General features: G+C 51.6%; 5 protein-coding genes and 2 long non-coding RNA genes across 9 annotated transcripts; 4 read left to right on the top strand and 3 right to left on the bottom strand.

The window, feature by feature from the left end:
- On the top strand, positions 1-2,775 carry INO80B (INO80 complex subunit B). Its single transcript, XM_040223890.1, has 5 exons — positions 1-129; positions 345-537; positions 755-873; positions 1,044-1,213; positions 2,155-2,775. The coding sequence occupies exons 1-5, from the start codon at positions 21-23 to the stop codon at positions 2,683-2,685; spliced, it is 1,122 nt and encodes a 373-aa protein (XP_040079824.1). The 5' UTR covers positions 1-20; the 3' UTR covers positions 2,686-2,775.
- A 100-nt stretch (positions 2,776-2,875) lies between these two features.
- On the top strand, positions 2,876-5,694 carry WBP1 (WW domain binding protein 1). Its single transcript, XM_040223903.1, has 4 exons — positions 2,876-3,511; positions 4,468-4,570; positions 4,684-4,860; positions 5,029-5,694. The coding sequence occupies exons 1-4, from the start codon at positions 3,443-3,445 to the stop codon at positions 5,487-5,489; spliced, it is 810 nt and encodes a 269-aa protein (XP_040079837.1). The 5' UTR covers positions 2,876-3,442; the 3' UTR covers positions 5,490-5,694.
- Positions 5,695-5,874: 180 nt separating this feature from the next.
- MOGS (mannosyl-oligosaccharide glucosidase) lies at positions 5,875-9,616 on the bottom strand. Its single transcript, XM_040223864.1, has 4 exons — positions 9,127-9,616; positions 8,718-8,944; positions 8,061-8,257; positions 5,875-7,825 (listed from the first exon to the last, which is right to left on the bottom strand). Exons 1-4 carry the CDS (start codon positions 9,476-9,478, stop codon positions 6,082-6,084), a joined length of 2,520 nt encoding a protein of 839 aa, XP_040079798.1. The 5' UTR covers positions 9,479-9,616; the 3' UTR covers positions 5,875-6,081.
- Positions 9,617-12,493: 2,877 nt separating this feature from the next.
- On the bottom strand, positions 12,494-14,821 carry MRPL53 (mitochondrial ribosomal protein L53). The gene is made up of 3 exons (XM_040223918.1): positions 14,351-14,821; positions 14,141-14,253; positions 12,494-14,053 (listed from the first exon to the last, which is right to left on the bottom strand). Exons 1-3 carry the CDS (start codon positions 14,440-14,442, stop codon positions 13,920-13,922), a joined length of 339 nt encoding a protein of 112 aa, XP_040079852.1. The 5' UTR covers positions 14,443-14,821; the 3' UTR covers positions 12,494-13,919.
- On the top strand, positions 14,819-18,828 carry LOC120851266. The gene is made up of 2 exons (XR_005718275.1): positions 14,819-14,902; positions 17,352-18,828. It is a non-coding gene; the product is annotated as an uncharacterized LOC120851266 (long non-coding RNA).
- CCDC142 (coiled-coil domain containing 142) lies at positions 15,134-21,787 on the bottom strand. 3 transcript variants are annotated; one of them, XM_040223866.1, is made up of 9 exons: positions 20,549-21,787; positions 20,178-20,264; positions 19,950-20,099; positions 19,685-19,815; positions 19,502-19,615; positions 16,618-16,732; positions 16,224-16,401; positions 15,900-16,099; positions 15,134-15,768 (listed from the first exon to the last, which is right to left on the bottom strand). In XM_040223866.1, exons 1-9 carry the CDS (start codon positions 21,609-21,611, stop codon positions 15,512-15,514), a joined length of 2,295 nt encoding a protein of 764 aa, XP_040079800.1. In that variant the 5' UTR covers positions 21,612-21,787; the 3' UTR covers positions 15,134-15,511. The 3 variants fall into 3 exon arrangements, with proteins under 3 accessions (XP_040079800.1, XP_040079799.1, XP_040079801.1); XM_040223865.1 differs by having other exon boundaries at positions 19,950-20,264; XM_040223867.1 differs by lacking the exon at positions 15,900-16,099 and having other exon boundaries at positions 15,680-15,768; positions 19,950-20,264.
- Positions 21,775-27,175, top strand: LOC120851264. Its single transcript, XR_005718273.1, has 3 exons — positions 21,775-21,917; positions 26,513-26,663; positions 27,084-27,175. It is a non-coding gene; the product is annotated as an uncharacterized LOC120851264 (long non-coding RNA).
- The last annotated feature ends 10 nt before the right edge of the window (positions 27,176-27,185 follow it).

Below are 27,185 nucleotides of genomic sequence, written 5' to 3'. Positions count from 1 at the left end.
TTCCGCGGGGCGGAAAAGGTATGTCTGAATGTGTTTCGACTATTTACAGCCCCCTTTCTTTGCAGGGCCCCATGAGTAAGCTGTGGCGGCGCGGGAGCACCTCTGGGGCTATGGAGGCCCCTGAGCCTGGTAAGCGTGGGTCCATAAGGCAAATTTGGCCTTCGCATAAAAGCAGTCTCTTTCGTGCTCCTTCGAGCTTCCCCTGGGTACTTCGCCACAGGTGGGAAGCAAAAAGGCGGGGCTGTTATGGTAATACCAGAATACCGCGGGAACAATAGGACCCTTCGGAGTACTGGGCTTTTCTTGCCCCTCCCATACATGTTTGACAGGCTCTCCTTCTGCAGGGGAAGCCCTGGAGTTGAGTCTTGCGGGTGCCCACGGCCACGGAGTGCACAAGAAAAAGCACAAGAAACACAAGAAGAAACACAAGAAAAAACACTACCAGGAAGAGGAGGCTGGGCCAACGCAGCAGTCTCCTGCCAAGCCCCAGCTCAAACTCAAAATCAAGTTGGGCGGGCAGGTCTTGGGCACCAAGAGGTGAGGCCAAGAGAGCCAAGGTTTTACTTGGGGGACTTTAGAAGCAGGCAGAGACAAAAGGAGAAACTGGCTGCAGTTTTCATAAGACAGAGAATGGATGCTGTGGCTCCAGGGCCCAGGTTAATGTAGCAAGAACCCAAGAGGGCGTAGGGAAGACTAGATGTACTGAGCAGGAGGAGACAGTTGCTCACCTTACAGAGTGGTTGCTTCTCTGCAGTGTTCCCACCTTCACTGTGATCCCTGAAGGTCCTCGCTCACCCTCTCCCCTTATGGTTGTGGACAATGAAGAGGAGCCTGTGGAAGGAGTCCCCCTTGAGCAGTACCGTGCCTGGCTGGGTGAGAAGGATCTAGAGGTGGGGAGACTGGGTTTCTCATTATACCTGGTTAAGGGAGGAGGGTTCGTTCTGAGGAAGGTGAAAATTTTGTGTTTCCCAGTATTAACTTGGCCAAATCAAGGTTCCCAATCTGAACAATTCTACTTTTAGCTCTCCAACTTTACTTTCCAGATGAAGACAGTAATCTGTCCCCCTCCCCACTGCGGGACCTGTCCGGGGGGTTAGGAGGTCAGGAGGAAGAGGAAGAACAGAGGTGGCTGGATGCCTTGGAGAAGGGGGAGCTGGATGACAATGGAGATCTCAAGAAGGAGATCAATGAACGGCTGCTTACCGCTCGGCAGGTAAGTAGGTTCATTCTTTATTCGTTTGCCAAATTGATATGGAGAGCTTTCCACATCTGGAGAGCTTTGCAAGGCAGCAGGGATATCAGCAGTGGAGAAAAGACAAGGTTTCTGTTCTCATGGAGCTAGTATTCTTGTGTAGTAAATAATTTTGAAAAACTGGAATGTTTATAACAAAAATAGGGTGATGAAATGGAAAGTAGAAAACAAACAACATTAGATAGGGTAATCTGGAAAGACCTCTCTAAAAATATAATGTTTCCAATACTAGAGAAGCTTTCCAGGCAGAGAGACCAGCAGGGGCAAAGACCCTGAGAGTGGAACATGCCTAATTATGGCCAAGGAGAAGAATAAATGTGACTGTGACGAAAAGGTGGTATGCAGAGAAGTGATATGTTTGGTTTATATTTCAGTAGATTACTTTGGTTTCTTAGTGGTGGTAAACGATAGAAGCAAGACCAGTTAGGAAGCTATTGAAGTAGTCAGGTAAGAGATGGTGGTGGCTTGAACCAAGGTGAAATGAGTTGGAGAAACCAGATAGATTCTGGATATATTTAGGAAACAGACACTTGTTGGGGGAAGGAAGGAATCAAGGATAACCCTGAGTTTTTGACTTGAGCAATTATCCAGTTGATGCTATCCACTGGGATTCAAAGACTGAAAACAACAATAAAGCCTCCAGAGAACTAGTACAGAGTTTTGGGACTCAGGGCAGGAAGGTAATGTTACTAAAGCATTTGTCCTTGAGGATCAAGGATCTAAAGCTGAAAGTCTGGAGATCTGAGAGGAGGCAGTATGAAAGGCTCCTGGAGACTGTTCTCATTGGACTCTTTTTCTCAAGGCCTGCTCCTCAAGACCCTGCTTTCCGTGTCCGCACTTCCCCCTCCCTCGTTCTGGCAGAACTCCCTTCTCTATTTGATGACATCTCCATATCTCCCTAGCGAGCTCTGCTGCAGAAGGCTCGAAGTCAGCCTTCCCCGATGCTGTCACTACCTGTGGCTGGGGGCTGCCCGGCCCCCGCTCTCACCGAAGAAATGCTGCTGAAGCGAGAGGAGCGGGCACGGAAGAGGCGGCTGCAGGCAGCTCGGCGGGCCGAGGAGCACAAGAACCAGACTATCGAGCGCCTCACCAAGACTGCGGCGCCCAGTGGGCGGGGAGGCCGAGGAGCCTCCCGGGGCGAGCGGCGGGGAGGGCGGGCGGCGGCCCCAGCCCCCATGGTGCGCTACAGCAGCGGGGCACAGGGTTCCACCCTCTCCTTCCCGCCTGGCGTCCCTGCCCCCGCGCCTGTGTCTCAGCGGCCACCCCCATCTGGCCCGCCTCCTCGATGCTCTGTCCCCGGCTGTCCCCATCCGCGCCGCTATGCCTGCTCGCGCACGGGCCAGGCACTCTGCAGCCTTCAGTGCTATCGCATCAATTTGCAGATGCGGCTAGGTGGGCCTGAGGGCCCCGGATCCCCACTTCTAGCTACTTAAGCCCCACCCCCACCCCCCACCTGGACTCTGCCTTCTCCTCTGCCCCTTGTTTTCAGTGCCCTTCCCACTTTATTAAATTTCATCCAGTGCCTTGACTTGTACAGAATTGGGGGGATGGAGTATGGGTAGGCCTATTCCCCATACACACAGCTTGCCCCCTTCCCCCCGCCTGCTGCTTGCATTGGTGCCAGGAAACGTCCACCAGGCCCCAGAATAGCCGGTCCGCGCCCACCCAGACTCCAGCAGGCTCTCGGGACTCCGCGGCTCCTAGTGGGATTACCTGGCGTGGTCAAGCGCTTGGCGTCATCCAGAAAATAGGGCTCAAGCCAGTCAGCGGGAACTTTGCTGTCCCGGGCGGCCGTTCATTGGTTGATAACTCGAACCCTGTTCTGTTGTCCGTATTGGCTGTTGTCGCTGTCAGTCACAGCCATGGGTCGAACCTTCCCCACTCTTTGTCTGTGCAAGCTCCTGTTGTCTGGGAGAGTCGCGGAGGTGCTTTTGTAGATTGGTCGCAGGGAGAAGCCTGTGATCTTTCCTATTGGCCCATCTGTCCGAGAGTGATGCGGATTGGTGGGACGGAACAACCTGGGTGCTAGTTGGCAGAGCTCTCGCTGGATGGAAGGTCCGGTCGCAGAGTGATGGTGGCGGCAGCGAAGATGGGCCGGGCAGGGACCATGGCGGTGGAGGCAGAGGTGGCAGGGGCGGGGCAGCTGGCGGTAGAGGAGACTGTGGTCTTCAGGGAGCTGTAGGTGGAGGCATGGCTCGGGCTACCGGCGGGAACGGCAGCGAGGAGGCCTGGGGGGCACTTCGAGTGCGGCAACAGCAGGTATCCCAACACCTCCAAAAGCCTATCACGACAGCCATTTATTTCTCCTTCCCCATTCCTTGCCCCTGCCTTTTGGCGGGTGGCGGAGGAACTCTCGGAGCCAAAGGTACTGTGAAATTCCTAGATATGGCCCTTCTACTCTGTGTAAACTTTGTAATGTAGGTGCTGTTGACTTTTGCCTGCAGCTTCATAGATCCCATCCCTTAGCTGCAGTGGAAGCTTGCAGTGGCTCTCCAGTGACCAGAGGCATAGTGAGGCCCCAGGGAGGTTCCTTCTGTCTTGCAACAGTTATTTGTGATGTTTTTCTATGTGCCTATTGTCATAACAGAGTCTGGCAGCGTCTTCTCTTGAGGGAGCAATTTGGAGAAGAGATGGAACCCAGAATCACACCCTGGATGCCATCCATTATCATCCACAGCAATCCCATCTGGTTGGGAACCCTGCTCTGGGTCTCTTATTGCTCCTCCTCTACCCTAGGAAGCCTGAGACCCAGGGGTGGAAAGATCCAGCTTAGGAGTGGGGATTGGCAGACCACAGGGAATGATAATGAAAACAGCTTTGGAAATTACCTAAACCCCTTACCCATCGTCTGAGACTTTGAGATAGCCCAGTCTTCGGACTTCTGGCAAAACACTCCCTTAACATTAAACACCCTAGGGAGCCAGGCTTGAATATGAGAGGTCTCCTATATGCAGAGCTGCAATCTGCCTCTTTGTATGCCCACACCTTGCATCTTAAGTCTCTAGACTGATTCTTGCTATTCCAAATCCTCTTCCATGCTGGCAGCCCTTCAGATATTTGAACACTCCTCTCAACATCACTTTTTCCTCTCCCCATAGATTTCTGAGCTAAACTTGGCTCACAGGATGGGATTGTGTACGTGTATGCAGGGGGTGGGGGTGGACAGTGTCTTGGGCTGGAATCTCCCTTTGTTTTAAGTGCTTCCTTGCTCCCAGCTTCGAGAGCTGTGCCCAGGAGTGAACAACCAGCCCTACCTCTGTGAGAGTGGTCACTGCTGTGGGGAGACTGGCTGCTGCACGTACTACTATGAGCTCTGGTGTGAGTCTTCAAGGGGGCTCTTTTGTTCTGCCCACCCGCCTTTGGACTTCAGCCTTCAAGGACCCTTCTCTGCATAGGAGGTATCTAAGTCTCTTCCTCCTCGCCTCCTGCAGGGTTCTGGCTGCTCTGGACTGTCCTCATTCTCTTTAGCTGCTGTTGCGCCTTCCGCCATCGACGGGCTAAACTCCGGCTGCAGCAGCAGCAGCGGCAGCGGGAGATCAACTTGTTGGCCTACCATGGGGCGTGCCATGGGGCTGGCCCTGTCCCTACTGGCTCACTGCTTGACCTTCGTGAGTGACTTGAGGCTCTGGCCTCTCAGTGGTCCCTCCCAAACCAGGACCCTGGCTCATTCCACACTCCCTTTTCAGAGATTTTAAGGCACACTTTTCCCTCATAGGAAAGACACCACCATTCCACCCCTGGTTGCCTTCTATCAACCATACCATTCTTTCCTGCAGGCCTCCTCAGCGCCTTCAAACCCCCAGCCTATGAGGATGTGGTTCACCGCCCAGGCACTCCGCCGCCTCCTTACACTGCAGCCGCAGGCTGCCCCTCGACTGCTTCCAGCCAGTGTACCTGCTGCTCCTCTGCTTCCAGCTGTCCTGCCCGCCACGAGGGAACAAACGTGGAAGACGTTTCCTCCCACCAGAGTGCCCCTCCTCATCAGGAGGGTGAGCTTGGGGCAGGAGTGAGCCCTGCCCCCACACCCCCCTCCTGCCGCTATCGCCGCCTGACTGGTGACTCAGGTATTGAGCTCTGCCCTTGTCCTGACTCCAGCGAGGGTGAGCCAGTCAAGGAGGCTAGGGTTAGTGCCACCTCACGAGAGGTGGAGGACCAGTCCCCTTGTGCACGGCCCCTAAATCCTGCACCCCAAGTCTCTCCTGTGGGGCTGGCTTCCAGCGAAGGGGACATCCCATAAGCAATTTTGGGAGGCAGGGGGTGGGTTACTTGCCCACCAGAAACAGCCCTGCTCCCAGCTCCCTGGGTTCTTGGCCTCTCTCTGCCCTCCTAGAATCTGAAAAGGCTGGAGTCCTGAGAAGGGCAGTGTCTGGGGGACTGTGCGAGCTCTATCCCCCAGGATCTACACAGGAGCCTTTGATCTCATTAAAGAGATGTGAACCAGCTGCTTGTGGATTTGGGTAGACTAGTGCTCGACTGACTGCACTGCACTTGACCTGACTAGGTTTGGAAGGGACAGTCAGTGGCCACTTTTCCCACCTTCTCTGAAGGAGAACAGGCAGCCCTAAGGCCTGTACTGAGTTAAGACCTCTTGGTGAGGCAAAGCTGGCAAAAGCAATAGAGTCTGGCATGGTTTTCCCATTTATTTAGAAAAATAGACTCTGAATTCACATTCACCCCAGGGCTATGTGGGATGTCAGTTAGGAGACACCTGAGATGAGCTGAGGAGGGTTTGAAGCACTGGTATCTGACAGCTAGGGGCAGAAGTGAGAGACCTGTCCCTTTAGTCCAGAATGGAATAAGGGGGCTGGCTTCCCCTCCCACGCTCCCCTTCAGTAGTCTTCAGCCATGGCCAGTAGGACAAGGCTGGTCCAGCCCTGGAAAGGGCGGCAGCCCATGCCTCGCCCATCCTGGTCACTGTACTGCTCCCACAGGAAGCCTGTGGCCTGGTACTGCCGCCTCACATTGCCCACCAGATTGGCACGGAGCTCTCTGTGGAGCCTGGCAGCACGGGCCTGGTGGGGACCCTCCAGATGCCCATAGTAGTGCAGAGCCCCCAGTGCCAGGTAGTTCACATTGAGCCACACAGCACCTCGCCAGTAGGGAGGATCATGCTCTGAATTGCGCTGGCTGTAAAAGGGGCTGGATGCTGCAAGAGAGCGCAAACCAAAGGGGCTCCAGAGTTGACGCCGATCAGCTAGAACATCCAGCATGGGTCCAAGGCGAGGTGAACTGGGGTCCAGCAGCCGCAGCAGAAAGGGGAAAAGACTGACGTAGCCCAAGGCATCCACATACTGCAAGTGAGGGTGGGGCCGGCCCACCACCCGCATCAGCCCCTGAGGGGGCCGAGGCTTCAGCTGCACTGCTTTTGTATGGTTCCCAAAGTCTGCAAAGACTCCTAGCTCTGGGGCCCAGTGCAGCTCATCCAGGCTCTCCTCTGCTTCCAGGGAGGCAGCCAGTGGGCCCAGCTCTGCAGCTGCCTCAGCCTCTCCCAACTGCTTTGCTAGCCGCATCAGCACACGCGAACCCAGGGCCACCCAGCACCGCAGATCCAGGTGCCGCTCACTGGCTGAGGGGTGCGAAGCCCGGGGATAGTCATCCAGCCCTGAAGGCAGTGTCTTGGGGTTTAGTAGGGTTGGCAAGGCTGGGTCCCGGCCGCGCCAGCGGTAAGATAGTGGCACTGGCCCTGCCTGGCTGTGATGAAGCCAGGAGAACCAGGCGCGCAGGCGAGGGAAGGCCCTGCGGAGGAAGGCCAAGTCGGCAGGGTCACGACCGTCTAGCATGTGGGCTACAGGCAAAAGCAGAGTTGGAGGGTTGGCATGGGCTGTCCTTTGCACCAGGAACTCTGAGGGTACCCGGGCTCGGGCCTCATCCCCCAGCACCTGCTCCCGCCCAATCCAGCCGTCGGCATTAAGCAGCCCCAGCCAGTGGCCTATGGCTTCCCGGGTGAGCCGGGGATCCCACCGTTGGATCACCAGCTGGTGAAAGCCCTCATCCCAAAGGAATCCTCTTGGGAAGAATGACCGAGAGGGCACTGCTGTGAAAAGAGGGACAGATGGAAAGAGGACTGGGTCCACCTTCTGCTCAGACCCCTCAACCTCCATGTCTGGCAACACCAGACTCTGTCCGTAGAAGTAGCCAATCCCACCAAGAAGGCCACTGAGGGCACCCTGACCCAAAGCCTGTTCCTCAGGGCTCAGGCCCTTCTCCTTTAGCCGGAAAGTCTTCTCAAAGCGCTCTCTAAAGGCTTCAGCATGGCTTTCAAGGGCGTGGGTCAGCAGGCTGCCTGCCAGCTGCTCTAAGGCTTGGCTGCCTCCTGTCCGGGCACTGCCTGATTCAAACACCAACTCCACAGAAAAGGGGACTTTCAGTGTCACCTGTTGTATCAAAAATTGCCCTTGTCCCTGTCCTTGCCCACTTGGGCCTCTGTCGTCCCACTTCAGAGATCCTGGCAAGCCGAGGTAGCGTTCAGGGGAAGCCCCCGGGGGCCGATGCTGAAACCAGTTATTTAGGCGACTCTTCACCATCTCTGTCAGCAAGGGAAGTCCTGGATTGGAGGACCAGAAGACATTGTAGCTTGAAAGGAAAAAAATAAACAGGATATATTATGCAGGAGGAAGCGGTGAGGATTATAAAGAGAAAGGAGGTGATGAGGAGTCAGGATGGGAGGGTCTTGGCAATGCAGGGAACATGGAGCCTAGTGAGAAGGGAAGTGCCTGATGAAAAGAGGGTAGGGTTAAGGAGATGGAAATCAGACTAAGTCAGCATCCATGCCACCCCTCGCACCATCCCACACTCTTCCTCCAGTTACCTGCCATACTTGGGGGTGGTATCTCCTGGACTGGTTGGTGCCAGAAGTGTAAAGCGGAAGTCACCAAGTTCACTGGTGTGCCCACTGATGAACTTCAACTGCCCCTTAGCCCCAACCTCTGGCACAAGGACTTCTTTGCCATCTGTTACCACATAGAAGAACAGGGACACCAAAGGGAGGGCAGAAGTACCTGAGACCTGGGTGACCAATGGGGAGAGAAAAACAGCATTAGGTTAGCAGGCCTTCCCCTGAGAGTCAGCCTTAGGGAAGGGGACAGCAGGTGAAAACATACATCTAGCAGTGTCAAGGGTCACTGACAGGAAGCACCAGTGGGACGGGATAAAGAGCTATGCTCAGCTCTGGGAAATAAACAGTACTTTTGTGCCATGTACTGTGTGAAGAACTCTACATATTACTGGTATTTCCTTTAATCCTTAACAATTCTGTGAATTAGGTGCTATTTTTATTTACAGTTTACAGACGAGAAAACCAGGCTCAGAAGATAGTAAAAAGAGATAGTCATACAGGCAAGTGTTTAAGTCAAGCAGCAAACTCAGAGCCCCTTCTGTTTACCCCCACTTTATCCTGCATTTGCAGGCAGCAAAGAAAGGGTGGAGGAAGTCTGGACTGGGGGAGGGGTGTCCTGAGGGCCCTGACCTGAGGCTCTACAGTCACTCTCCAGCTCCAGTCCCCTCCGTGCTGACCCCCAGGCCTCTTGACGAACTCAGTGGTGAGCCTTAAGGCTCCATCCTGGATGTGTTGCCGCCCGAAGGAGACACCGTCGTGGAACTCCCAGCCATAGGGACCCACGCCGTCCCCCTGCTCACACGTATGCCTGAGCTTAGGGATCTCTGGGGTGGTGCCTTGCTGCGCCCACATCAGTCCTGGGGGTAGAATGGCCACGTAAGTCAAAGAGAGAGCTCTTGTCCCTCTGGGTCGCCGATTACTTCAGGGTCATCCCTCCTCCTAACTCTCCTGATCCACTCCTCACCACCCTTGATCTGGCGCGAAGCTGGGGCGCCCAGATTAAATGCCCGCCTGCCTGCCCGCCCCGGGTCCAGATTACCGGTGAGGAGAGGCTGCGGGCTTCGGGTCTTCATGCCGAAGTAGACGTGAGGGCGGTAGGTGCCCCAGAAGAGGTCCGGAGCCACTGTGGGGCTGGAAGAGTCGGGAGGCAGCGCCGGCGGCGCGGGGTGCAGCATGACAGCCCGCCGCGAACGGTACCACACCAGAAGCCAGCGGCTGGACAGGCCCAGGGCCAGAGACAGGATCACCATGGCCAGAGCCGCGCCCCCAGCCGCGCCCCGGGCCCTGCCGCCCCGGCCATCCCGCCGTACGGGGCCTCCCCGAGCCACCCTATCTGCCGTCCGCGCTCCGTCTGCCGGCGCTCCGCGGCGCCGCCGCTCGCCCCGAGCCATCCTTGCATAGAAATCGTCGTCGCGGGGACCGGGAAGATGGCAACAGAGCCCGGTCCTGCTTTGCCTCGTAGCCTTGCGCGGCGCCGGGGGCGACCACCGATGTGTCAGCCGCACCTGCCCGCCGGTGCCTGCAGCTCGGCTTCCGCCTCCTCCCGGAAGTCCCGCCCCGCCACGTCAGGTTAAGCTCCACGACCGGGAAAAGCTGTCGCCCTCGTGGCGTAAGGTTGATCTCGTGGATGGCCCTTCTGAGCTGTGTCCACTGGCTCAGCGTTTATTTGGCCTTCTCACAGAGTTCACCGGAGAAGGCAATGGCACCCCACTCCAGTGTTCTTGCCAGGAGAATCCCAGGGACGGGGGAGCCTGGTGGGCTGCCGTCTATGGGGTCGCACAGAGTTGGACACGACTGAAGCGACTTGGCAGCAGCAGAATTCACAGGCTAGTAAGAGAAACCAATCTCACATTTGTCTTTTTTTCCCTTTTAGTAACTTCTATATATAAGAGCCTGAGACGCCATCCTGTTTTACTTTTAACGTCTCCCCACAGCGCCCCAATCTGGTGGCTGAAAACCGTGGCCTAGAAAGTTCAGTAAGCTGGCCTGGCCACAGAGCTAAGTGGCTAGCTTGGAACCTAGGTGTATCTGAATCAGACTGCACCCTATTGTCCACATACCTATGCCTTCTTTTCTAGTGAAATGGAGTGGATACAAGAGCATCTTTTCCAGCAGTGTCTTTAAGCCTCCTTCTGACTTTAGCTGTGGCATCTCCAGTCTAGGGTTCCTAATTTAGATGAACCCTAAAAGGACCATAATGGTGCTGCGTATACTTTTTTTTTTTTTAGCCTTTTCTACAACCCAGGAAGCAAAGGTGCGTAGGGGAAAGATTGCTTATGTCCAGGTCAGGGAAGGCTGTAGCAAAGAGGTGGCATCTGCACCTGGTGTTGACAGAGAGTCAAGGCTACATTAAAAAAAAAAATTATTTTTGGTTGTAGTGGGTCTTGCTTGCTGCACACGGGTTTTCTCCAGTTGTCGTGAGTAGGGGCTACTCTTCATTGTGATGCATGGGTTCTCACTGCTCTGGCTTCTCTCATTGTGCAGCTGGGGCTCTAAAGTGCAGGCTCAGTAATTGCAGCTCAAGGGCTTAGTTGGCTGGGGCATGTGAGATCTTCCCAGACCAAGGACTGAATCCGAGTCCCTTGCATTGCAAGGTGGATCCTTAACCACTGGACCATGAGGGAAGCCCTACTCGTTTTTATGTTTTTTGTTGAGGGCTTTAGAAAAAAATTTTATTTGGTTGTACCAGGTCTTAGTTGCAGCGTGCAAACTCTTAGTCGCTGCATGTAGTATCTAGTTCCTTGACCAGGGATCGAACCCAGGCCCCCTGCCTCAAGAGCAAGGAGTCAACCACTGGACCACTAAGTAAATCCCAAGGTTACATTTGATAATGGTTCAGAAATGCAACTTAAGATTCATAGTTACTTCTCACCAACAGCTCAGCATAAAAGGTGTTTTCATAAAGTACAAATTTCTATCATCCTCTAAAAAAACCCCTGACTTCCCTGGTGGCTCAGAATGTAAAGCATCTGCCTACAATGCGGGAGACCCAGGTTCAAGCTCTGGGTCAGGAAGATCTCCTGGAGAAGGGAATGGCAACCCACTCCAGTATTCTTGCCCCTCCCCCCCCAAAAAAAAAGCGGCTCAAAGAAATATTTTGGAGAAGGAAATGGCAACCCACTCCAGTACTCTTGCCTAGAAAATTCCATGGATGGAGGAGCCTGGTGGGCTACAGTCCATGGGGTCACAAAGAGTCGGACAGACTGAACAACTTCACGACGAAAAATACCCTAATCCACATGTTATTCTAGCTATTTACATACCTCCCATCCAAATTTTAATTATATAAAACTAACACTTTATGTTGCATGCTCACTTATTTCACTTCTGGCCCTACCCTCCAGTGCTAGACTTTTTACTCATTTATCACCTTCTGACTAAATCAAATGGTCAGTCCTTTCTTGCTACCATTACACCTGGTCCACTTCTATATTTTAGCACTTAGTACACACCTGAATTTCACCATTCATCCTTGAATCTCAGTAATAATAATCAGTTCAAGTCACAAGGTTAATGCTAAATATCTGTAAATTCAACACGTTTATTGTACACTGCATATCAGCCACTAAGCAAAATGTTGGGCACACAGAGAAAACAATCCCAACCTCAAGTTCACAATCTAGAAGCAGAGTGCCAGCATTCAATCCATGTTTACAGCAATGTTAGAACCATCTGTGTTTTTACAATCAGAGTGGTTAATCTAGTCAAAGATAAGAGGTTAACCATGGGGGTGGATAACTCAAATCTAGGTAGTCAGTATCCTTTCATCACTATACAGAGGGCTATAGCATAAGGCCTCTTACATGCTTGTTATGCTCACTCAATATTCTAGGCAGTTTACAGACATCTATTTACTTATTTGTATGTGGGGATCTTAGTTCTCAGACCAGGGACTGAACCAGTGCCCTCTGTAGTGGAAGCACAGAGTCTTAATCACTGGACTATTAGGGAAGTCCCAGATATCAATTCACTTAATCCTCTCAACAGTTCTATGAGGTAGGTACTATTATCCCCATTTTACAAATGAGGAAACAGGCACTGAGACTAAGTAATGTGTCCAAAGTTACATAGCTACTTAAGGGAAAAGCTTAGGATTTCAATCCCAGGCATTCTGGTTTTTACTACACTTGATTGTCTCCTGATAGTTCTTCTTTAAAGGGAGAGAGGAGAATACCAGTCCTTTGAAAATATCACTGTTTTAAGCAGAGAAGTACTATAGTAATGTGGTAGGAGGATATATTTGGCAAAGTACATAGCAGCCAGTGTCCAGAGATTCTTGAATGCCTGGCTGAACATTCTTAAGTTTTTCTCTAAACCAGGGGCTATCAAGCATTGTTTCTTACAACCTATGGTAAGAAATAATTCTATACTGCAACCAAATACATGCAAATAAAAACACATCCACACACTTTATAACTATATTCATGATTATATGCTTAAAACTTACGTTTCTTAAAGAATACTTCCCACTCCATGTGCCATGCACTCTGATACTTTTTATTCTATTTTACTTTTTTTAAGGCTGATTTAAACCCCTAAATTAACTTCATGATCCACAGCCGTAACCTAGTATGAAAAACACTTTAGGCACTGTTCTCTGAAACAAGTAGTGAAAGTCACTCAGTCGTGTCTGACTCTTTGTAACCCCATGGACTGTAGCCCACCAGGCTCTTCTGTCCATGGAATTCTCCAGGCAAGAATACTGGAGTGGGTTGCCACTTCCTTTTCCAGAAACAAGTAGTAGTAAGACATAAAACCAATGCTTTGGAAAGATAAAATTAAGGAATGAAAATGGTTAGAAAAAAAGGAGACCAGGTGAGAGAATACAGCAATAATACAAGAGCATGAATGGGAATGGAGAGAACATTTCAGGAGATTTTAAGACAAAATATTCTGAACTTACTGATTGGATATGCAGGGAAAGGGAGAGGGCAGAACCAGAGATAAAACTGTGGTTTCCAGCTCAAGAGGCTAAGCAGATGAAGTGCCTTTTAAAGGAAGAAGGAAGTCAGAAGAGGCAAGTACAGTTGACTCTAAAAAAAGGGGGCTGGGGAAGGGAGTTAGGGGCTCCACTCCTTCAGCGTTGAGAAGTGGGGGATAACTTTACAGTCAGCATCCATGATTCCACAACTGCAAATTCAAACAACCACAGATCATGTAGTATTTATTTTAAAAATAAGCATATAGGAGCACCCCTGCAGTTCAAACCTGCCGTTGTTCAAGGATCACTATAGACAGCATGCAAAGATTATCAGTTTTATTTTGGACAAAAAGTGTTGCTGGAATTTGGAGAAAATTGGTAGTAGGTACCCTGAGTATATAGCACAGAACTTAAGATTAGAGCTAAACAGAAATATAGGATTTTACCCAAGAGGATAGTTCAAGTCATGACAGAAGACAAGATGCCTCAAAAATAAGAGGAAGGAGAGCAGTACACCTTTATGGTTAAGAGAAGACAAAGGGCCCGAGAGGAAGAAAAGTCCCACAAGGAGTGAATTAAGAGCGGCAAATGCGACTGGAATGGAAAGATGAGGACTGGGAAAACAGCATTTCTAATAAGAGAAAGAGGTACCTTGAGTAGTGGAAGGAGAAGCCAAATTCAAAAGGGTTAAGCAGTGAGTGATAGTAAGAAACTGAAATAAATTCAAATTTGTCCGCACCCCTCCCGTCTTTCCTCGTCCCAGAAACACCGGTTAGGTTTGTAGTCACAGGCCTCTTTTCTTTTTTTGGCGTTCTGTGGCCCTCCAGATAGTGATATGAGTAATTAAGTTCTTAAATAAGTGTCCTTAGCAGTCTTGGGTTAAAATCCGTTGAGTGGTCTCTTCTGTGCTGTCAGCGCCCGGTACTGGCGCTCGGCTTGTCCCCGCTCGCCGCCGCGCCCCTAGCCTGGATGTGGGAGGCGAAAGCACTGAGCATTTCCTGGGCGGTCAGGTGAGCGCCGCGCATAATCAAGCGATGCCCATCTCCTGGAGGGAAAAAACGAGTCAGGCACCAGGACGGCGGGGCCAGGGCCGAGGGCGCGCGACTCCCGCCCGACTCCCAACGAAACCCACCGAACAGCACGTCCACGCAAGGCTCGGAGCCGTCGTGCCTCACGTCCGCAATCACTGAGCAGTTGAGGTTCGTGCAGCGAACCTTCTCGCTGCTCACCGCCTGGAGGAAGGTCCTGCAGTGAGAAAACGGCGTGAGCGCCGGCCGGAAGGGACTAGATCCCCAGCGGGAGGGAGGCGTGCCCCTTCGCCCCGCACCACTGCCCCTCGTACCTCGTCGATTCCACGTTCTTCTCGAAGGGGCAGAACTGAACGCGAACCTGCTTGACCGAGCGGAGTCCGAGCCGAGCCAAGGCCGCCGCCATGGTGACCCCCGCCCCGGAAGGACTCGTGGCTGGCGGAAGTGTCTCTAGTGCGAGAGTCTGTGAGCCGCGGCGCACTTCCGCAGTCACGGACCTCCGCTCGGTGCGGAGCCTCCGCCGGTGGCGGCGGTGCTGGTCCCCAAGCCGCCGCCCTGGGCTCCCCAACCGAGAAGAGGAGGAACGCCAGGAAGGAGAGAGACGGTTTCGGCACAGGGTATGGAGGGCCCAAAGTACGCCCTCAATAAACACTACGTGACATCAATAGCCCTCTTGTACCACGGTGAAGACAGTGAATAATGCGAAAGCCATTTGCTCCTGGCTCGGATGACACGCCTTCTGCAGCCTCTCCCTCTCTGCACCCTGCTGATCTAGGTTAACACCGTCTTAACTGCTGGTCTCTTCCAAGGGGAGGGCACTACCACCGCAGGGATTATAAACCTACCAGAGGGTGAACCCCACTCAGGTAATTTCAGATGAAATGTGTGGACTCTGGAGTAGCTAACGCTTACCCGTGAAGGTGCTACAGCCCACTATTCTTAAATGACTGAAAATAGTAAGGAGAGGAGTACACGGTACTGTAACAGGCCGTGGGGACTGACTTGGGTGCAGAAATTCCACCTCTGTGGTTCCTGAGGAATTACTTTGTAGTAGTGTCCCAACCTGTCTTGTGTTTAGCCTGGCTCCTGGGATTTAAGAGGAAGTGACATTAAGGCTCCCTGCTTTCTATTGGTTTTCCCCTTTCTCCTGGGATCCAACCCTAAAGTCTTACTCCCAGGATTTAGCTGCTAGTGTCTAGCGCTGAGATGTCTTTACTGATGGGGAACTGTGCCTGAGCCTCCCAAGGATGCTGACCTCCAGGTTTCAAGCTGTAATTATGCCCTTTACTCTGGATTCCAGGCAACTGGAGTAGTGATCTTGGATTAGCTTTTCAAGTCCAGGCTCTGTGTAGCTTGTGGTTCTCAGATACGCTTTCTTCCAAGCTCCCAATTAAGCTTTTAAAATATGCATTTCTAAATGTCTGGGCTTTTTCAGACAGAGATGGGGAGCTCTGACTAGCTTCTGATGAGGATCCTTAGGATTCAGAACTGGTCCCCAGGCAGGAAAGAAAAGATAAGTGCCAGCGAGGATGCTGGTGCTGCCTCAGAGCAAGCCAGGCCTGCTGGTTTCCTACCAGGTAAGCATCAGGGCTAGGTCCTCCTCCCCACAGTGTGCTTAGCAGCTGAGCTGTCTGGGTTGGAAATACTCCAGGCCGAAGAGGGGGCTCCAAGCTCTCCAGGCTGTTGAGGCTGCTACTGGGCAATTCCATGGTCTGAACCTCATTACATGCACCTGGTAAGGCAGGAGAGGAAGGCACGTAGCTAGCAAGGGGGACACTAAAGCCAGATTGAGGACGGGAATGGGTTACGAATAATGAGCTAGGGGCAAAGAGAGCCTGGAGTTGGGGAGGGAGAGTGACTCACAGCAACAGGGAAGCCCCCTGTGGACTTGAGTCTTGGGTAGGGGCTGCTGCAACAGACACAACAGGGCCCCATCCAGCCGCTGGAAGATGCTGAGCATGAACAGAGTCTGGCGAAGTTCTGGGGACAGGCCCCACTGCTCCTCCTCCAGCAAGTCCCTGACCACTCCAAAGTCTTGTCTGAGCTGCAGCGCCCCCTGCAGGCTGAAGGCCAAGGTACAGTGTGGCCACCTGACCCTCCTGCCTCTCCAAACTGCTCTTCCCCACCATCCCCCTCCCTTTTTTCAGTTCTGTTCATCGCCCGGCCACTTCCTTCTTTTCTTCTCACCTGAACCGGATCCCATGAGAGAGGATGTGGTCAAGCCAGGCACCCAGGATGGCGTTCAGCGCCTGGCTCAGGGCAGGGGCCTGGGCTTGGGGTGGCAGTCCGCGCAGTCCTTGCAACACAGGCTCCAGTATCCTGCGGACCACCAACCCAGCATACTCACTAGGAATGCTGGGAAGTTCTGGAGGGAGAGAGGAGAAAGGACAGGATATGAGGTTAGGGAGATCCCTCCTGCCCCTAATGGAGCATTTGGGGGAAGAAGGTAGGATTTCAGGGTGTGGGGACAAAGAAGGTGAGGACAAGGATGGAGGCAGAGAGGTGGAGCCCCTCAAGGATGCGGAGGGGCTTGGACACTGTTACCCTGGGAAGCCTGGGAGGGAGTGCCGAGATGAGTTACCAGGACACAGATGATGCCGCCAGTACCGACCCCGTGGCATGTGGAGTTCGAAGTCCTGTGTGGCTTGTTTATGACATTCTTGAAAAAAGAGACTCAGTGACTCTTCAGGCAGGAGCTGTGGGGATAAGGAAAAAGTAAAAGGGCTTGCGTATCTGTGAGGGATTTGTCAAGTCATATGCTCTTCTAAATCTGAGGTGTTTATTAACTTGGCATCCATAAAGCCCCAGAACAGAATTGTATGCATAATTGTATGGGCTTGAGCATTTTCTGAGGAGAGATGCTATAGCCTTTACTGAGTTTTCCAAAGGCCTGGACTGAGAAAAGATTATGGACAATTGACCTAAGATTACCCTGCTCTCCTCAGCTTGGTTTAGAAAATGGATATCCTCCAGGTTAATTTTATTCTGTAGGAACATTAATAGGAAAAAAAAGATGGAGACACCCTCACTACCACCAGTGTTCAAAAACAAATGCTACAGAGAGGGGTCTGCATGATCTGCAGACAGGCAGTGGCTGAAAAGAGAAGTGAATTGTATGATCTTCTGTCATCTGTGAAAGGAAGGCAAGGACTGCTTGTAGATCAAGAGCAATCAATATAACTTTCTGAGATTCAAGAACTTTTGGAATGTCCTCACACTGAACATTCTTTATAGCCACTTCCATTTCCCCAAAGCATTATAACCCACAAAGCAAGAAAAAGTCCATGTGCTGGTTTGGTTTCTCTGGTTTGATAGGTTTTGTTTTTGGATGGGGGAGAAGACAGCAAAAAGAGAGAGGTGTCTACAGCCCATCTTGGAGAAGAACCCCAAGAACTGGTGTGTGTAGTGGCTGGTCTAAAGAAAAGGTGACTGTATGCCTGAAGCCTGAAGAGGATGGGACTGGGTTGGGGGGCAGGGGTGGGCAGACTTGGTGGGGGAGGGCCCCTGTGGCTCCTGATACATATCCTGACAACAGACTATCTAAATCCAAACTCTTCTCTTAGCCCAAACATCAGAACCCCTTTCTCCCTTATGTATGATAAAGAAGTTACCCTTTTGTCAACTGACATTTGTTAGGAAATTCTGTACTCAACGCTCAGGAAATACAAGGTCACACTATGAGATAGTTTTTTCTTTGAGACATTACAATCCAGCTGAGGAGAAAATTCACATCTGATTCTTCTTTTTCGTCCCAGTGCTGTATGTAGTTGAAAGCCCAGAACAGACCCAGCAGTAGAGCAAGGCACGAAACTAGACGGCGTTTTGTTCACATGGTGAGCACACTGTCCCTGCCCCTTTTGCTCTGTTCTCACTGCAACTACCAAGAGTTGGACCCTTCTCATATTATGTCTCCCCACTTCCCTTCTATCCTGACTGCTATAGCTAGATCAAACTCTATCACTTACAACTTAGAATGGCTCCCTGTCACTTATGAGATAAAGTCTAAAATATGTGGGCTGGTGTTCATTGCCCTCCATGTCTTGATGACAACCTACTCCTCCACAGTCCTCTGCCCCTGCCCTTGACATGTGCACAAGTATATGCCCATGTACATGCACACACACACAAAGGGAGCTTTTGCTTTGGTCAGGCCATCTCCCCACTATTCCCCCAAGGAACTATGAACTCCCCACCTCCAGTAACCCCTGCTGCTCCTCTGAGGCTGCCCATCCACCAGCTTGAGCCACAGGCCCTGTACGGAGCTTCGGTTACCACCTGCCCACCAAAGCCTCCCCTCCCCAGAGCTCCCACAATCATCACTGCCCAACCCTGCTCATGAAGAGCCTGTTCTGGGACATGTTGAATTGAAAGAGGACATGGGAGTAGAAATGCCCAACAGGCAGTGCAGATGGTGGGTTAGGGCTAAACTGTGAGGGTTCACAGCACCTTGGTACAGCAAGAGGAGCAGAGGGACAGGGACTACACTCCACAACCATGCCCCTATATTCAGGGCAAAGAGGAGACATCTAGGCAGGAAGAGAAAACAAAAAGCAGAGGGACATCATCCACAATAGGAACAGACAGAGTGAAGATGGAGAAAAAAAATAGAAGAGTTTAATTCATAAATGTAGAGGAAAATAATAAAATATTAGAAGAAACAGCCAAGAATGAATGAGAATCACCACTGTAGAACAGGGATTAGAAGTTGTGGAGGCAATTAAAGTGCTATTTTTTTCATTACAAGCCTTCTAGAATAATATTTTGAGTTTTAATAAAAATACAAGTTGTACTTTAAAAAAAAAAAGAAACATTCTATCAAAAACTAGTAAAGTCAATCATTTATCTTGCTTATTCTCTACAAAATATACCTCAAGGTGGTCTAGTGGTTGAATCCAGTTTCCAATGCAGGGGACCCAGGTTCAGTTCATGGTCAGGGAACTTAGATCCCACATGCAGGGGGCACCTGAGCCCCCACACTGGTGCTCATGCACAATGAAAGATCTCACATACAAAGGATTGCACATGCCACAGCTAAGACTCAGCCAAATAAGTAAATTAAAAATTTTAAAGTTTCACTTCGTAAGAGTAATCTGATTAACAATGAAGAAAGGATGACAGAATGTCACCACCTTGCACCCTCTAATGAAATAATGGTTATAGACAGTGATCATCAGTGGCTGTTAAAGTCACAACAGGAGAGCCTGACATAGGAGCTGGGGGTTGGGATATACAAATGAAAGAAATTGACCATGAGTTGATTGTTATTAAAGCCTCAGGGGTAGGAATATGGAGGTCCATTATATTCTTCTACTTATGTATTTTTAAAAAAATTTTCCATAATGAGAGGACAAAAAATGGATTTAGTGGCAGTCCACACAAGCAAAGATACATTCAGTGGCAATTCCAAGGCACTTAGTTGTTCTACCACCATCACAACCAACCCCCAAGCTGGTGCCTCTCCTTACCTGGATCTGCACAGTCAGCTTCCGGATCTCCAGGCCCAGCTGCTGCTCCACATCCAGAGCCAAGGTTTCCTCTGAGGCCAGGTGAGACAAAGCTTCTGCCTCCTGCAGTAGAGGCTTTGATAGGAACAGAGTGAGCTCTGAGCCCAACGCAGGATGCTCCCCTCCTGTTCCCTAGCCACTCACAGGTAAGTCCTTCTGGATCAGGAGCAGGAAGGAACCTGGGGCCCATGCTGCCAGATGCTGCTGAGTTCTGCTCCAAAACCACAGCAAGGTAGTCTGCAGGGTACAGAGCCCCAGGGCAAGGGGTGCAGGACCTGCGCAGAGGAGGGACAGAATATCTGAAGGGATATGGAGCACCTTTGGGAAGAGGCAGGTTTCAGAACAGAATAAGGAATGAAGGGGGTATCCTCAGTGTTCTATCCCCCCCATCCCCATCACCTTGTCTCACCTGGCGGCCCGCAGAGGGGCAGTCCTGACCTGGGCTCCCGGAGGGCATCCAAGAGAGGAGGGAAGAGCTGTTGTAAAAGTTTGCTGGTACAAGAGGATGAAGGAAGGCTGCTCTCATTTCCACTAGCAGATCCCAAGACCTGGCAGAAGCCTGAAGATGAGGGGTATGGTTTGATAAGGAAGGGGCAATCTGGGGCTTGTGTCACTGCCATTACCCCTTCCTCCTCACCTTGATCCCAGCTCCAAATAAGAGACTGATGAATTAAGTTGCGACACAAAGAAGCCAGCTCCTTCTCACACTCCTGAGGCAGTGATGCTAGTGGAAGAAATGACTGGAGCCTGAAAACAAGGTCTCTTTTCCACAGCCACTGCCCCCACTCAGTGATGGGGGAAGTTTCCCCCAATACTGAGGCTGGCATGGAAAGCAAGACCTTGCCTTGAAAGCTAAGAAGCTTATAACCCTGAACCCCCAGGGGTTGGGTGGGGTGGGGGATGTTCCTTCTAAAGGGCCTGCTTTTGTAGTCTTGTGGCAGGTGAGTGAGGTGTATACGGAAGTAAGATTCCAGCCTTCCCAAACACCCACCCAGGCCCATCACTCACCCTGACCCAGTGCCTGACTCAGTTGCTGTGCCGCTGCCCTGGGGTCCCTCCAGGGTCCTAGACTTAGGCTCTGGGCACAGGCTGCCCACAGCAGGGTCCAGTACTGGCTCCACAAGGCTCCGGCCCCTCCAAGCCCCAGTTCACTGCTGGCTGAACCCGTCACGCCCCCCAACAGGCCCAGTAGCCCTGGCAATAGCTCCTGCTCCTCTTGGCACCGTCTGAGGAGCTGGTCCCTCAAGCCAGATCCCCTGAGCGCCTCATCCAGCCAACCTGCCACCTGGCAACCCCGCTCCCCTGTCAGGAGGCGGAGCACACGGCCGAGGGGATACGGGCGCGCTGATGCTGGGACTTGGCTGAAGGCTTTCCCCAGCAGCTGGTGGTACGCCGAAAGTGCCGGCAGCAGGTCGGCGAGTTGGGACGACAGGGCTGGGGTGGCGGGAGCCCGGCCCAGAGCTCGAAGCCGCATCTCGACAGTAGCATCCAAGCGCTGGGCTGCTAGTCCGATGGGGCGTGCCAGGAGTCGCGGGTGGGGCGTCTCCAGAAGCCTGCTTCGCAGGACCGCTCCTCCGGAAAGGTGCTGTTGCAGGTCGCGACACAGCTGAAGCAAGGGGCCATGGCTGGGAGATGGAGCGCCGGGACTCAGGATCCTCAGGAAGCGCACGGCCGCCTGTAGGTGGAGGGCGCAATCCCGCGCTTGGAGGAGCTGCTCCCGCTCGCGCTGCAGTCGCAGCAACACAGCCCTGAGACGCCGTAGCGCGGGAGGAATCAGGCCGCCAGGTGCCAGCTCCCGCCCACAGTCTACAGCGCCAGCCTCACTGTGCTCTCCTGCGTCCGCCGGCGCCACCCACCACGGCTGCTCTTTCGGAGCCCCGGCTGGCCGAGGGTCCTGGCAGAGGATGCTCCGGGCAACCGGCAGCGCCGGCCAGCCACGAACGTCCCCGCGGAGAGCGCCTGCCCGCTTTCTCTGCCACTGCTCCTCCTCGGCGCCCCCGGGCTGCGCCCGTAACGGCGGCACGGTAGCCAGCGGAGGCAGAAGGCCACCAGAGCGAGACGCTTGGGCCATGGGGCACCGTGTCCGGAGCCAGCCTAACGATTCCCACCACCCCGCACTGCCCAACGCCCGCCACAGCGGCGGCTCCGCCCTATCCCCGGAGCCTTCAACTCTTGCCAGGGTGCCGCCGGGACCGTCATGGACTCTCTGGCGCTCCGTCAGCGCATGCTTCCGCCCTCGACAAAGATGGCAGCATACGCGGTCTCACTTGGCCCTTGGCCGGTATCAAATACCCTACCGTCCTTCATTCTCGCGTCACTGTTGACGGGGATGGCGCCGATTCCGAAGACTGTGGGGCTAGTCAAGTTAGGTAAACAGGTGAGACCAGACCAGAGCGGGTCCGGGAGGGCTCCACTTGGATCTGTTTTCAGTGGGATTTTGTGCTTCGCGAGGCGAGCAGAGGGCTCCGACTCGTCTACCTCGAAGCCAGCCGGCGCGCTGCCGCTTTAGTTTCCTGTAAGGCTTTCCTCTGCGGCCTGGCTGCCCGCTGGGGGTCGCTGCTGTCTCCAAACACTGCAGGGTATTCGGTCCTGAGGACTGAGGCGCCGCCGAGGTAAAAAGGACTTTGTGGGAAATCCTTGGCTGTCCTGTGGTGCTCTCCCGGGTCTTTGGAAAGGAATGACTGCGGGGCTTACTGTCAAGCAGCGCGATGCAAGTGGAGGGAGGGTGGGGAGCCAGGGACAACTCGGCGGTGATAAATGGGCAGCATTGGGCAGAGGAGGGTTGAGGATTGGGGAGTGGGTAGTTGAGGATTGGGGATGGCTCAGTGATAAAAAACCAACCTGCCAACTCAGGAGACGTGGGTTCAGTCCCTGGATGGGGAAGATCCCCCGGAGAAGGAAATGGCAATACGCTCCAGTATTCTTGTCTGGGAAATCCCATGGACAGAGGAGCCTGGTGGGCTACAGTCCATGGGGTCACAAAGGAGTCAGCCACTACTTCGTGACTAAACAAGGAGTTGCTTGGGGAAAGATATTATGAACAGAGGGAACAAAGACGCTAAAGCAAAAAAAAAAAAAACAAAAAACAAAACACCTTAAAGAGAACTTCACTGAAGTGAGACCTTAGTTATGGGTTTGAGAGAAGAGGCGAGAAAGAGGACAGCAAGTGGCTTGAAAGAGTGGCGCGTGGGTTTGGATGTCCTGAAGTAGGTGGGAGGGTTATTGAGGGAGGGACAGGATCAGATTTGGGAGCATTGAGAAGCTATACTTCCAGCTGCTTCCTGGTTATCTCAAAAAAACAAGTCCAGAAGTTAATTCATCATCTTTGCAGACTCATTGCATTTCCTCTAATCTTGATTAACCACACAAACGTCCTTCCAGTTGCTTTATTCAGAAATCTGAGAACCAGTCTCCATATTCCTCTCTTTTCCTTTACCTCATTTGTGTTGTCAGTCACAAAATCTACTTCTGAAGTGTCTTTTGGATCAAACCCATTATTTCCAGTCCTGCTTCTGAACCCACTGCCCTAGTTCAAGAATTCATTATTTCTGACTTAAACAGCTGTAATGACCTGCTTACTAAACATTTCACGCCTGGATTCATCTCTTTCCCCAGTACTCTTTCATTTGAGCATTTCACTCCCTAGATCAGATCCACTGGCATCACTAACAAGACAAAATCCAAACTCACTAGATCACACAGGGTTCTTCAGGCCCAGCTCTTGGCTGAATCTCAATTACAGTAGCTGCCTCACCCATCTTTGGGCATTCAGCATACACTTACTGAGCACCAACTATGTACTGCACACTGTTTTAGGCAGTGGGAAGAAAGCATTAAGCCAAACAGACAAAAATCCCTCTATTCATTGAATCAGGAGTGTCTAGTGGAGGCAGCCAGTCAACAAATAAACAATATGTCAAATATAAGAAGTATAAAGGAAGATAAAGCAAAAAGGAAGTTAGGGAACACTGAGAAGAATTGAGAGGTTTCACTTTTTAAATGGAGTGGTCAGAGAAGTCCTCCCCCGGAAGATTTAAATAGGGATCTGAAGAGGGTGAAGGACTGAGCCATTCACTGGGGAAAGAGCATTCAAGGCAGAGGAAATAACACATACAGAAGCTCTGAAATGGGAGCACACTTGGCGCATTGTAGAAACTTCAAAGGAGACTGCTGCAGTTGGAAGAGGATGAAAGGGTAGGAGATGATTTCCTGAAGAGATTGGGTGGCCAGATCATGTGTGGCCAGGTCATGAATTAAGAGAGTAGTGTAGACTGTGTTTTGGGGAGAAATAGAAGGTCAAGGTAGGCCTTTTTCTGTTTGGTTTTAAAGATGGCTTACACTTACTAAATTACTGCACAATTGCACTCATCTCACACGCTAGTAAAGTAATGTTCAAAATTTTCCAAGCCAGGCTTCAGCAGTATGTGAACCATGAACTTCCAGATGTTCAAGCTGGTTTTAGAAAAGGCAGAGGAACGAGAGATCAAATTGCCAACATCTGCTGGGTCATCGAAAAAGCAAGAGAGTTCCAGAAAAACATCTATTTCTGCTTTATTGACTATGCCAAAGCCTTTGACTGTGTGGATCACAATAAACTGAGGAAAATTCTGAAAGAGATGGGAGTAGCAGACCACCTGACCTGCCTCTTGAGAAATCTGTATGCAGGTCAGGAAGCAACAGTTAGAACTGGACATGGAACAACAGACTGGTTCTAAATAGGAAAAGGAGTACGTCAAGGCTGTATATTGTCACCCTGATTATTTAACTTCTATGCAGAGTACATCATGAGAAACGCTGGGCTGGAAGAAGCACAGGCTGGAATCAAGATTGCCGGAAGAAATATCAATAATTTCAGATATGCAGATGACACCACCCTTATGGCAGAAAGTGAAGAGGAACTCAAAAGCCTCTTGATGAAAGTGAAAGAGGAGAGTGAAAAATTTGGCTTAAAGCTCAACATTCAGAAAATGAAGATCATGGCATCCGGTCCCATCACTTCATGGGAAATAGATGGGGAAACAGTGGAAACAGTGTCAGACTTTATTTTTTGGGCTCCAAAATCACTGCAGATGGTGACTGCAGCCATGAAATTACAAAACACTTTCTCCTTGGAAGAAAAGCTATGACCAACCTAGATAGCATATTCAAAAGCAGAGACATTACTTTGCCAACAAAGGTCCATTTGGTCAAGGCTATGGTTTTTCCAGTAATCATGTATGGATGTGAGAGTTGGACTGTGAAGAAAGCTGAGCACTGAAGAATTGATGCTTTTGAACTGTGATGTTGGAGAAGACTCTTGAGAGTCCCTTGGACTGCAAGGAGATCCAACCAGTCCACTATAAAGGAGATCAGCCTTGGGTGTTCATTGGAAGGACTGATGCTAAAGCTGAAACTCCAGTACTTTGGCCACCTCATGTGAAGAGTTGACTCATTGGAAAAGACTCGATGCTGGAAGGGATTGGGGGCAAGAGGAGAAGGGGACAACAGAGGATGAGATGGCTGGATGGCATCACCGACTCGATGGACATGAGTTTGGGTGAAGTCCGGGAGTTAGTGGTGGACAGGGAGGCCTGGCGTGCTGCGATTCATGGGGTTGCAAAGAGTCGGACACAACTGAGTGACTGAACTGAACTGAACTGAACACTTACTAAGGAAACAATCCTCATTATAACCACAGAGTGTCCAGGCCAAGCCTTGAAGGCACTTGCCTTATTTTGTGAATGAGTAAGCTGAGGTCCAGAGAGGTTAAATGACTTGTCCAAAATCAAACAGCCAGGCAGTGGCAGAGGTGGAACTAAGGTGCAAGCAGCTCTGCTCCAGTACAGTGTTCTCTCCAGCTCTGTGCTACCCGGCTAGTTAAGAGCAATAAAAACCAATGAATAACAAGGTTTTAAATTATATAACACAGGCTATGTTAGTGCCGCTTTTTTGAGTGAGGGCAGAGAGAACTGGAGGGGTTTCCCTGGTGGCTCAGATGGGTGAAGAATCTGCCTGCAATGTGGGAGATTAGGTGCGAACCCTGGGTTGGGAAGATCCCCTGGAGGAGGAAATGGCAACCCACTCCAGTATTCTTGCCTAGAGAATTCCACAGACAGAGGAGCCTGGGGGGCTACAGTCCATGGGGTTGCACAGAGTCAGACACGACTGAGTGACTTAACGTGCGCGCGCGCGCACACACACACACACACACACACACACACACACACTGGAGATGAAAGAGTCTGGAAAGGCTTTAGGCAGAAATGGGATTTGAACTTGAACTTCATCTTGAAGGTAAGGCAAAGTGTGGTGAGAAAGAAGCTCAGAGCCAGAAAGGATTCAAGGACAGCTGGGGGAAGACCTCAAGGCTGGAAGAAGCCTGGTAGCAGAGGGAGGGCAGCAGCTAAGTAAGGGAAGACTGCAAAGCTTAGCCAGGGGGCTTTTTGGAAGGGTCCAAGTCCCAGGGTAGACTCAATCCTGCCTGTGGCCCTGGCACTGGGGGACTACTGGAAAATTTTGAGACCGTGCATAATTGCTGAGAACTTGGTTTTGGGAAGAAACAGATAAAGTGCAGGGGAGAGGCCAGCCAGGAACTGTGGCACTCATTTAGGCATTGAGCTAGCCCCAGGGTGGATTATATGGGGATGTTCATATTCAAGGATATGACAAGGGACACAGCTGGAAAAGCAGGTAAGAGGGCTCCATCTCAGGGACATCATTGTGGCTGAGTAGGGACAGGATGGTGAAGAAGGCTGGACTGAATGCCACCATCATCAGCCCTTGGTAAAGCAGAATTAGTGAAGGGGGGTGATAACACCAGGAAAGCCAGCAGCATGCTTTGAGATGCTGAGCAGGGAGAGCTCGGCCTGTCACATTCTCCAGGCTGGGTAGCTAGTTTGTGGTTGCCATGGTGGAGAGGTTAACCCAGCCAAGCTCCTTGCCCTGTCCCAGAGTTCCCCACCATACCAGCTTCCCTCCCCCTTCCCATCCCAGGACATAGTGGATTTTCGCTGATGGAGAAATGATCAAGAAATGATCGGTTGTGGAGAAGGGGTCTCCAGGAAGCCAGCAACCTGCTAAGGAGCTGGTGGCTAAGGAGGAGCGTGTGAAAGAGAAAACAGAGAAGAAACGACTTGGGAAGAAGGTAGCTGGACGGCAAAAGGAGTGGGAACCCTGAGGGATTTGGGGGCGGGAGTAGGAAAGAACTCGATGGCTGGGGGGCCAGCAGGGCTCAGGGACTGGAGGGTCTCCTGGAGGCCGTTTGGTGCGGTGGTTGTAGAGTCACACTCTGCTGCCTGGGCTGGAATCTGCCTGCTTTCTAGGAGCCCTTTGCCTGGTGACTGTCTTATCTGCTTTTTCACATGTAAAATGAGGATGACAACAAAACCTACCTCAGAGAGCTTCAAGATTAAGTGACATAGTGTATGCAAAGCTTTTAGCCCCGTAACATGGGATATAGTATATATTGTCCACATGAAGAGATGGTCTCAAGTTACAAATTTGTGTGTGGATGTTTAAGTATAGTAGTCAAAATACGTCCTCTTTTTTGTCATTGTTACTAGAGTGTCAAAAGGATCAGAAGCAAAGAGAGTGCTTGGAGAAGGATGGCAGGGAGTCCAACACGAATGTCTGCAGGCAGATCCCAAGAGCACCAAGTGCCAGGAGG

Source organism: Oryx dammah, unplaced genomic scaffold, assembly GCF_014754425.2.
Source record: "Oryx dammah isolate SB20612 unplaced genomic scaffold, SCBI_Odam_1.1 HiC_scaffold_25, whole genome shotgun sequence".
In the NCBI taxonomy this organism is placed as follows: domain Eukaryota; kingdom Metazoa; phylum Chordata; class Mammalia; order Artiodactyla; family Bovidae; genus Oryx; species Oryx dammah.
This window is presented reverse-complemented; position numbering and strand designations above follow the sequence as displayed.

Coding starts and splice junctions, on each gene's coding strand:
- WBP1 (XM_040223903.1), top strand. CDS start 3,443: ATGGCTCGGGCTACCGGCGGGAACGGCAGCGAGGAGGCCTGGGGGGCA. Junction 3,512..4,467: donor TTCGAGTGCGGCAACAGCAG/GTATCCCAACAC, acceptor CCTTGCTCCCAG/CTTCGAGAGCTGTGCCCAGG. Junction 4,571..4,683: donor GTACTACTATGAGCTCTGGT/GTGAGTCTTCAA, acceptor CGCCTCCTGCAG/GGTTCTGGCTGCTCTGGACT.
- CCDC142 (XM_040223865.1), bottom strand. CDS start 21,611: ATGGCCCAAGCGTCTCGCTCTGGTGGCCTTCTGCCTCCGCTGGCTACC. Junction 19,616..19,684: donor TGATCCAGAAGGACTTACCT/GTGAGTGGCTAG, acceptor TTCCTATCAAAG/CCTCTACTGCAGGAGGCAGA. Junction 16,100..16,223: donor TCTCATGGGATCCGGTTCAG/GTGAGAAGAAAA, acceptor CTTGGCCTTCAG/CCTGCAGGGGGCGCTGCAGC.
- MRPL53 (XM_040223918.1), bottom strand. CDS start 14,442: ATGGCGGCGGCCTTGGCTCGGCTCGGACTCCGCTCGGTCAAGCAGGTT. Junction 14,254..14,350: donor AAGAACGTGGAATCGACGAG/GTACGAGGGGCA, acceptor TTCTCACTGCAG/GACCTTCCTCCAGGCGGTGA. Junction 14,054..14,140: donor TTGCGTGGACGTGCTGTTCG/GTGGGTTTCGTT, acceptor TTTTCCCTCCAG/GAGATGGGCATCGCTTGATT.
- INO80B (XM_040223890.1), top strand. CDS start 21: ATGTCTGAATGTGTTTCGACTATTTACAGCCCCCTTTCTTTGCAGGGC. Junction 874..1,043: donor GCAGTACCGTGCCTGGCTGG/GTGAGAAGGATC, acceptor TTTACTTTCCAG/ATGAAGACAGTAATCTGTCC. Junction 1,214..2,154: donor GGCTGCTTACCGCTCGGCAG/GTAAGTAGGTTC, acceptor ATATCTCCCTAG/CGAGCTCTGCTGCAGAAGGC.
- MOGS (XM_040223864.1), bottom strand. CDS start 9,478: ATGGCTCGGGGCGAGCGGCGGCGCCGCGGAGCGCCGGCAGACGGAGCG. Junction 8,258..8,717: donor GAGTGACTGTAGAGCCTCAG/GTCAGGGCCCTC, acceptor TTGGTCACCCAG/GTCTCAGGTACTTCTGCCCT. Junction 7,826..8,060: donor ACCACCCCCAAGTATGGCAG/GTAACTGGAGGA, acceptor TTTCCTTTCAAG/CTACAATGTCTTCTGGTCCT.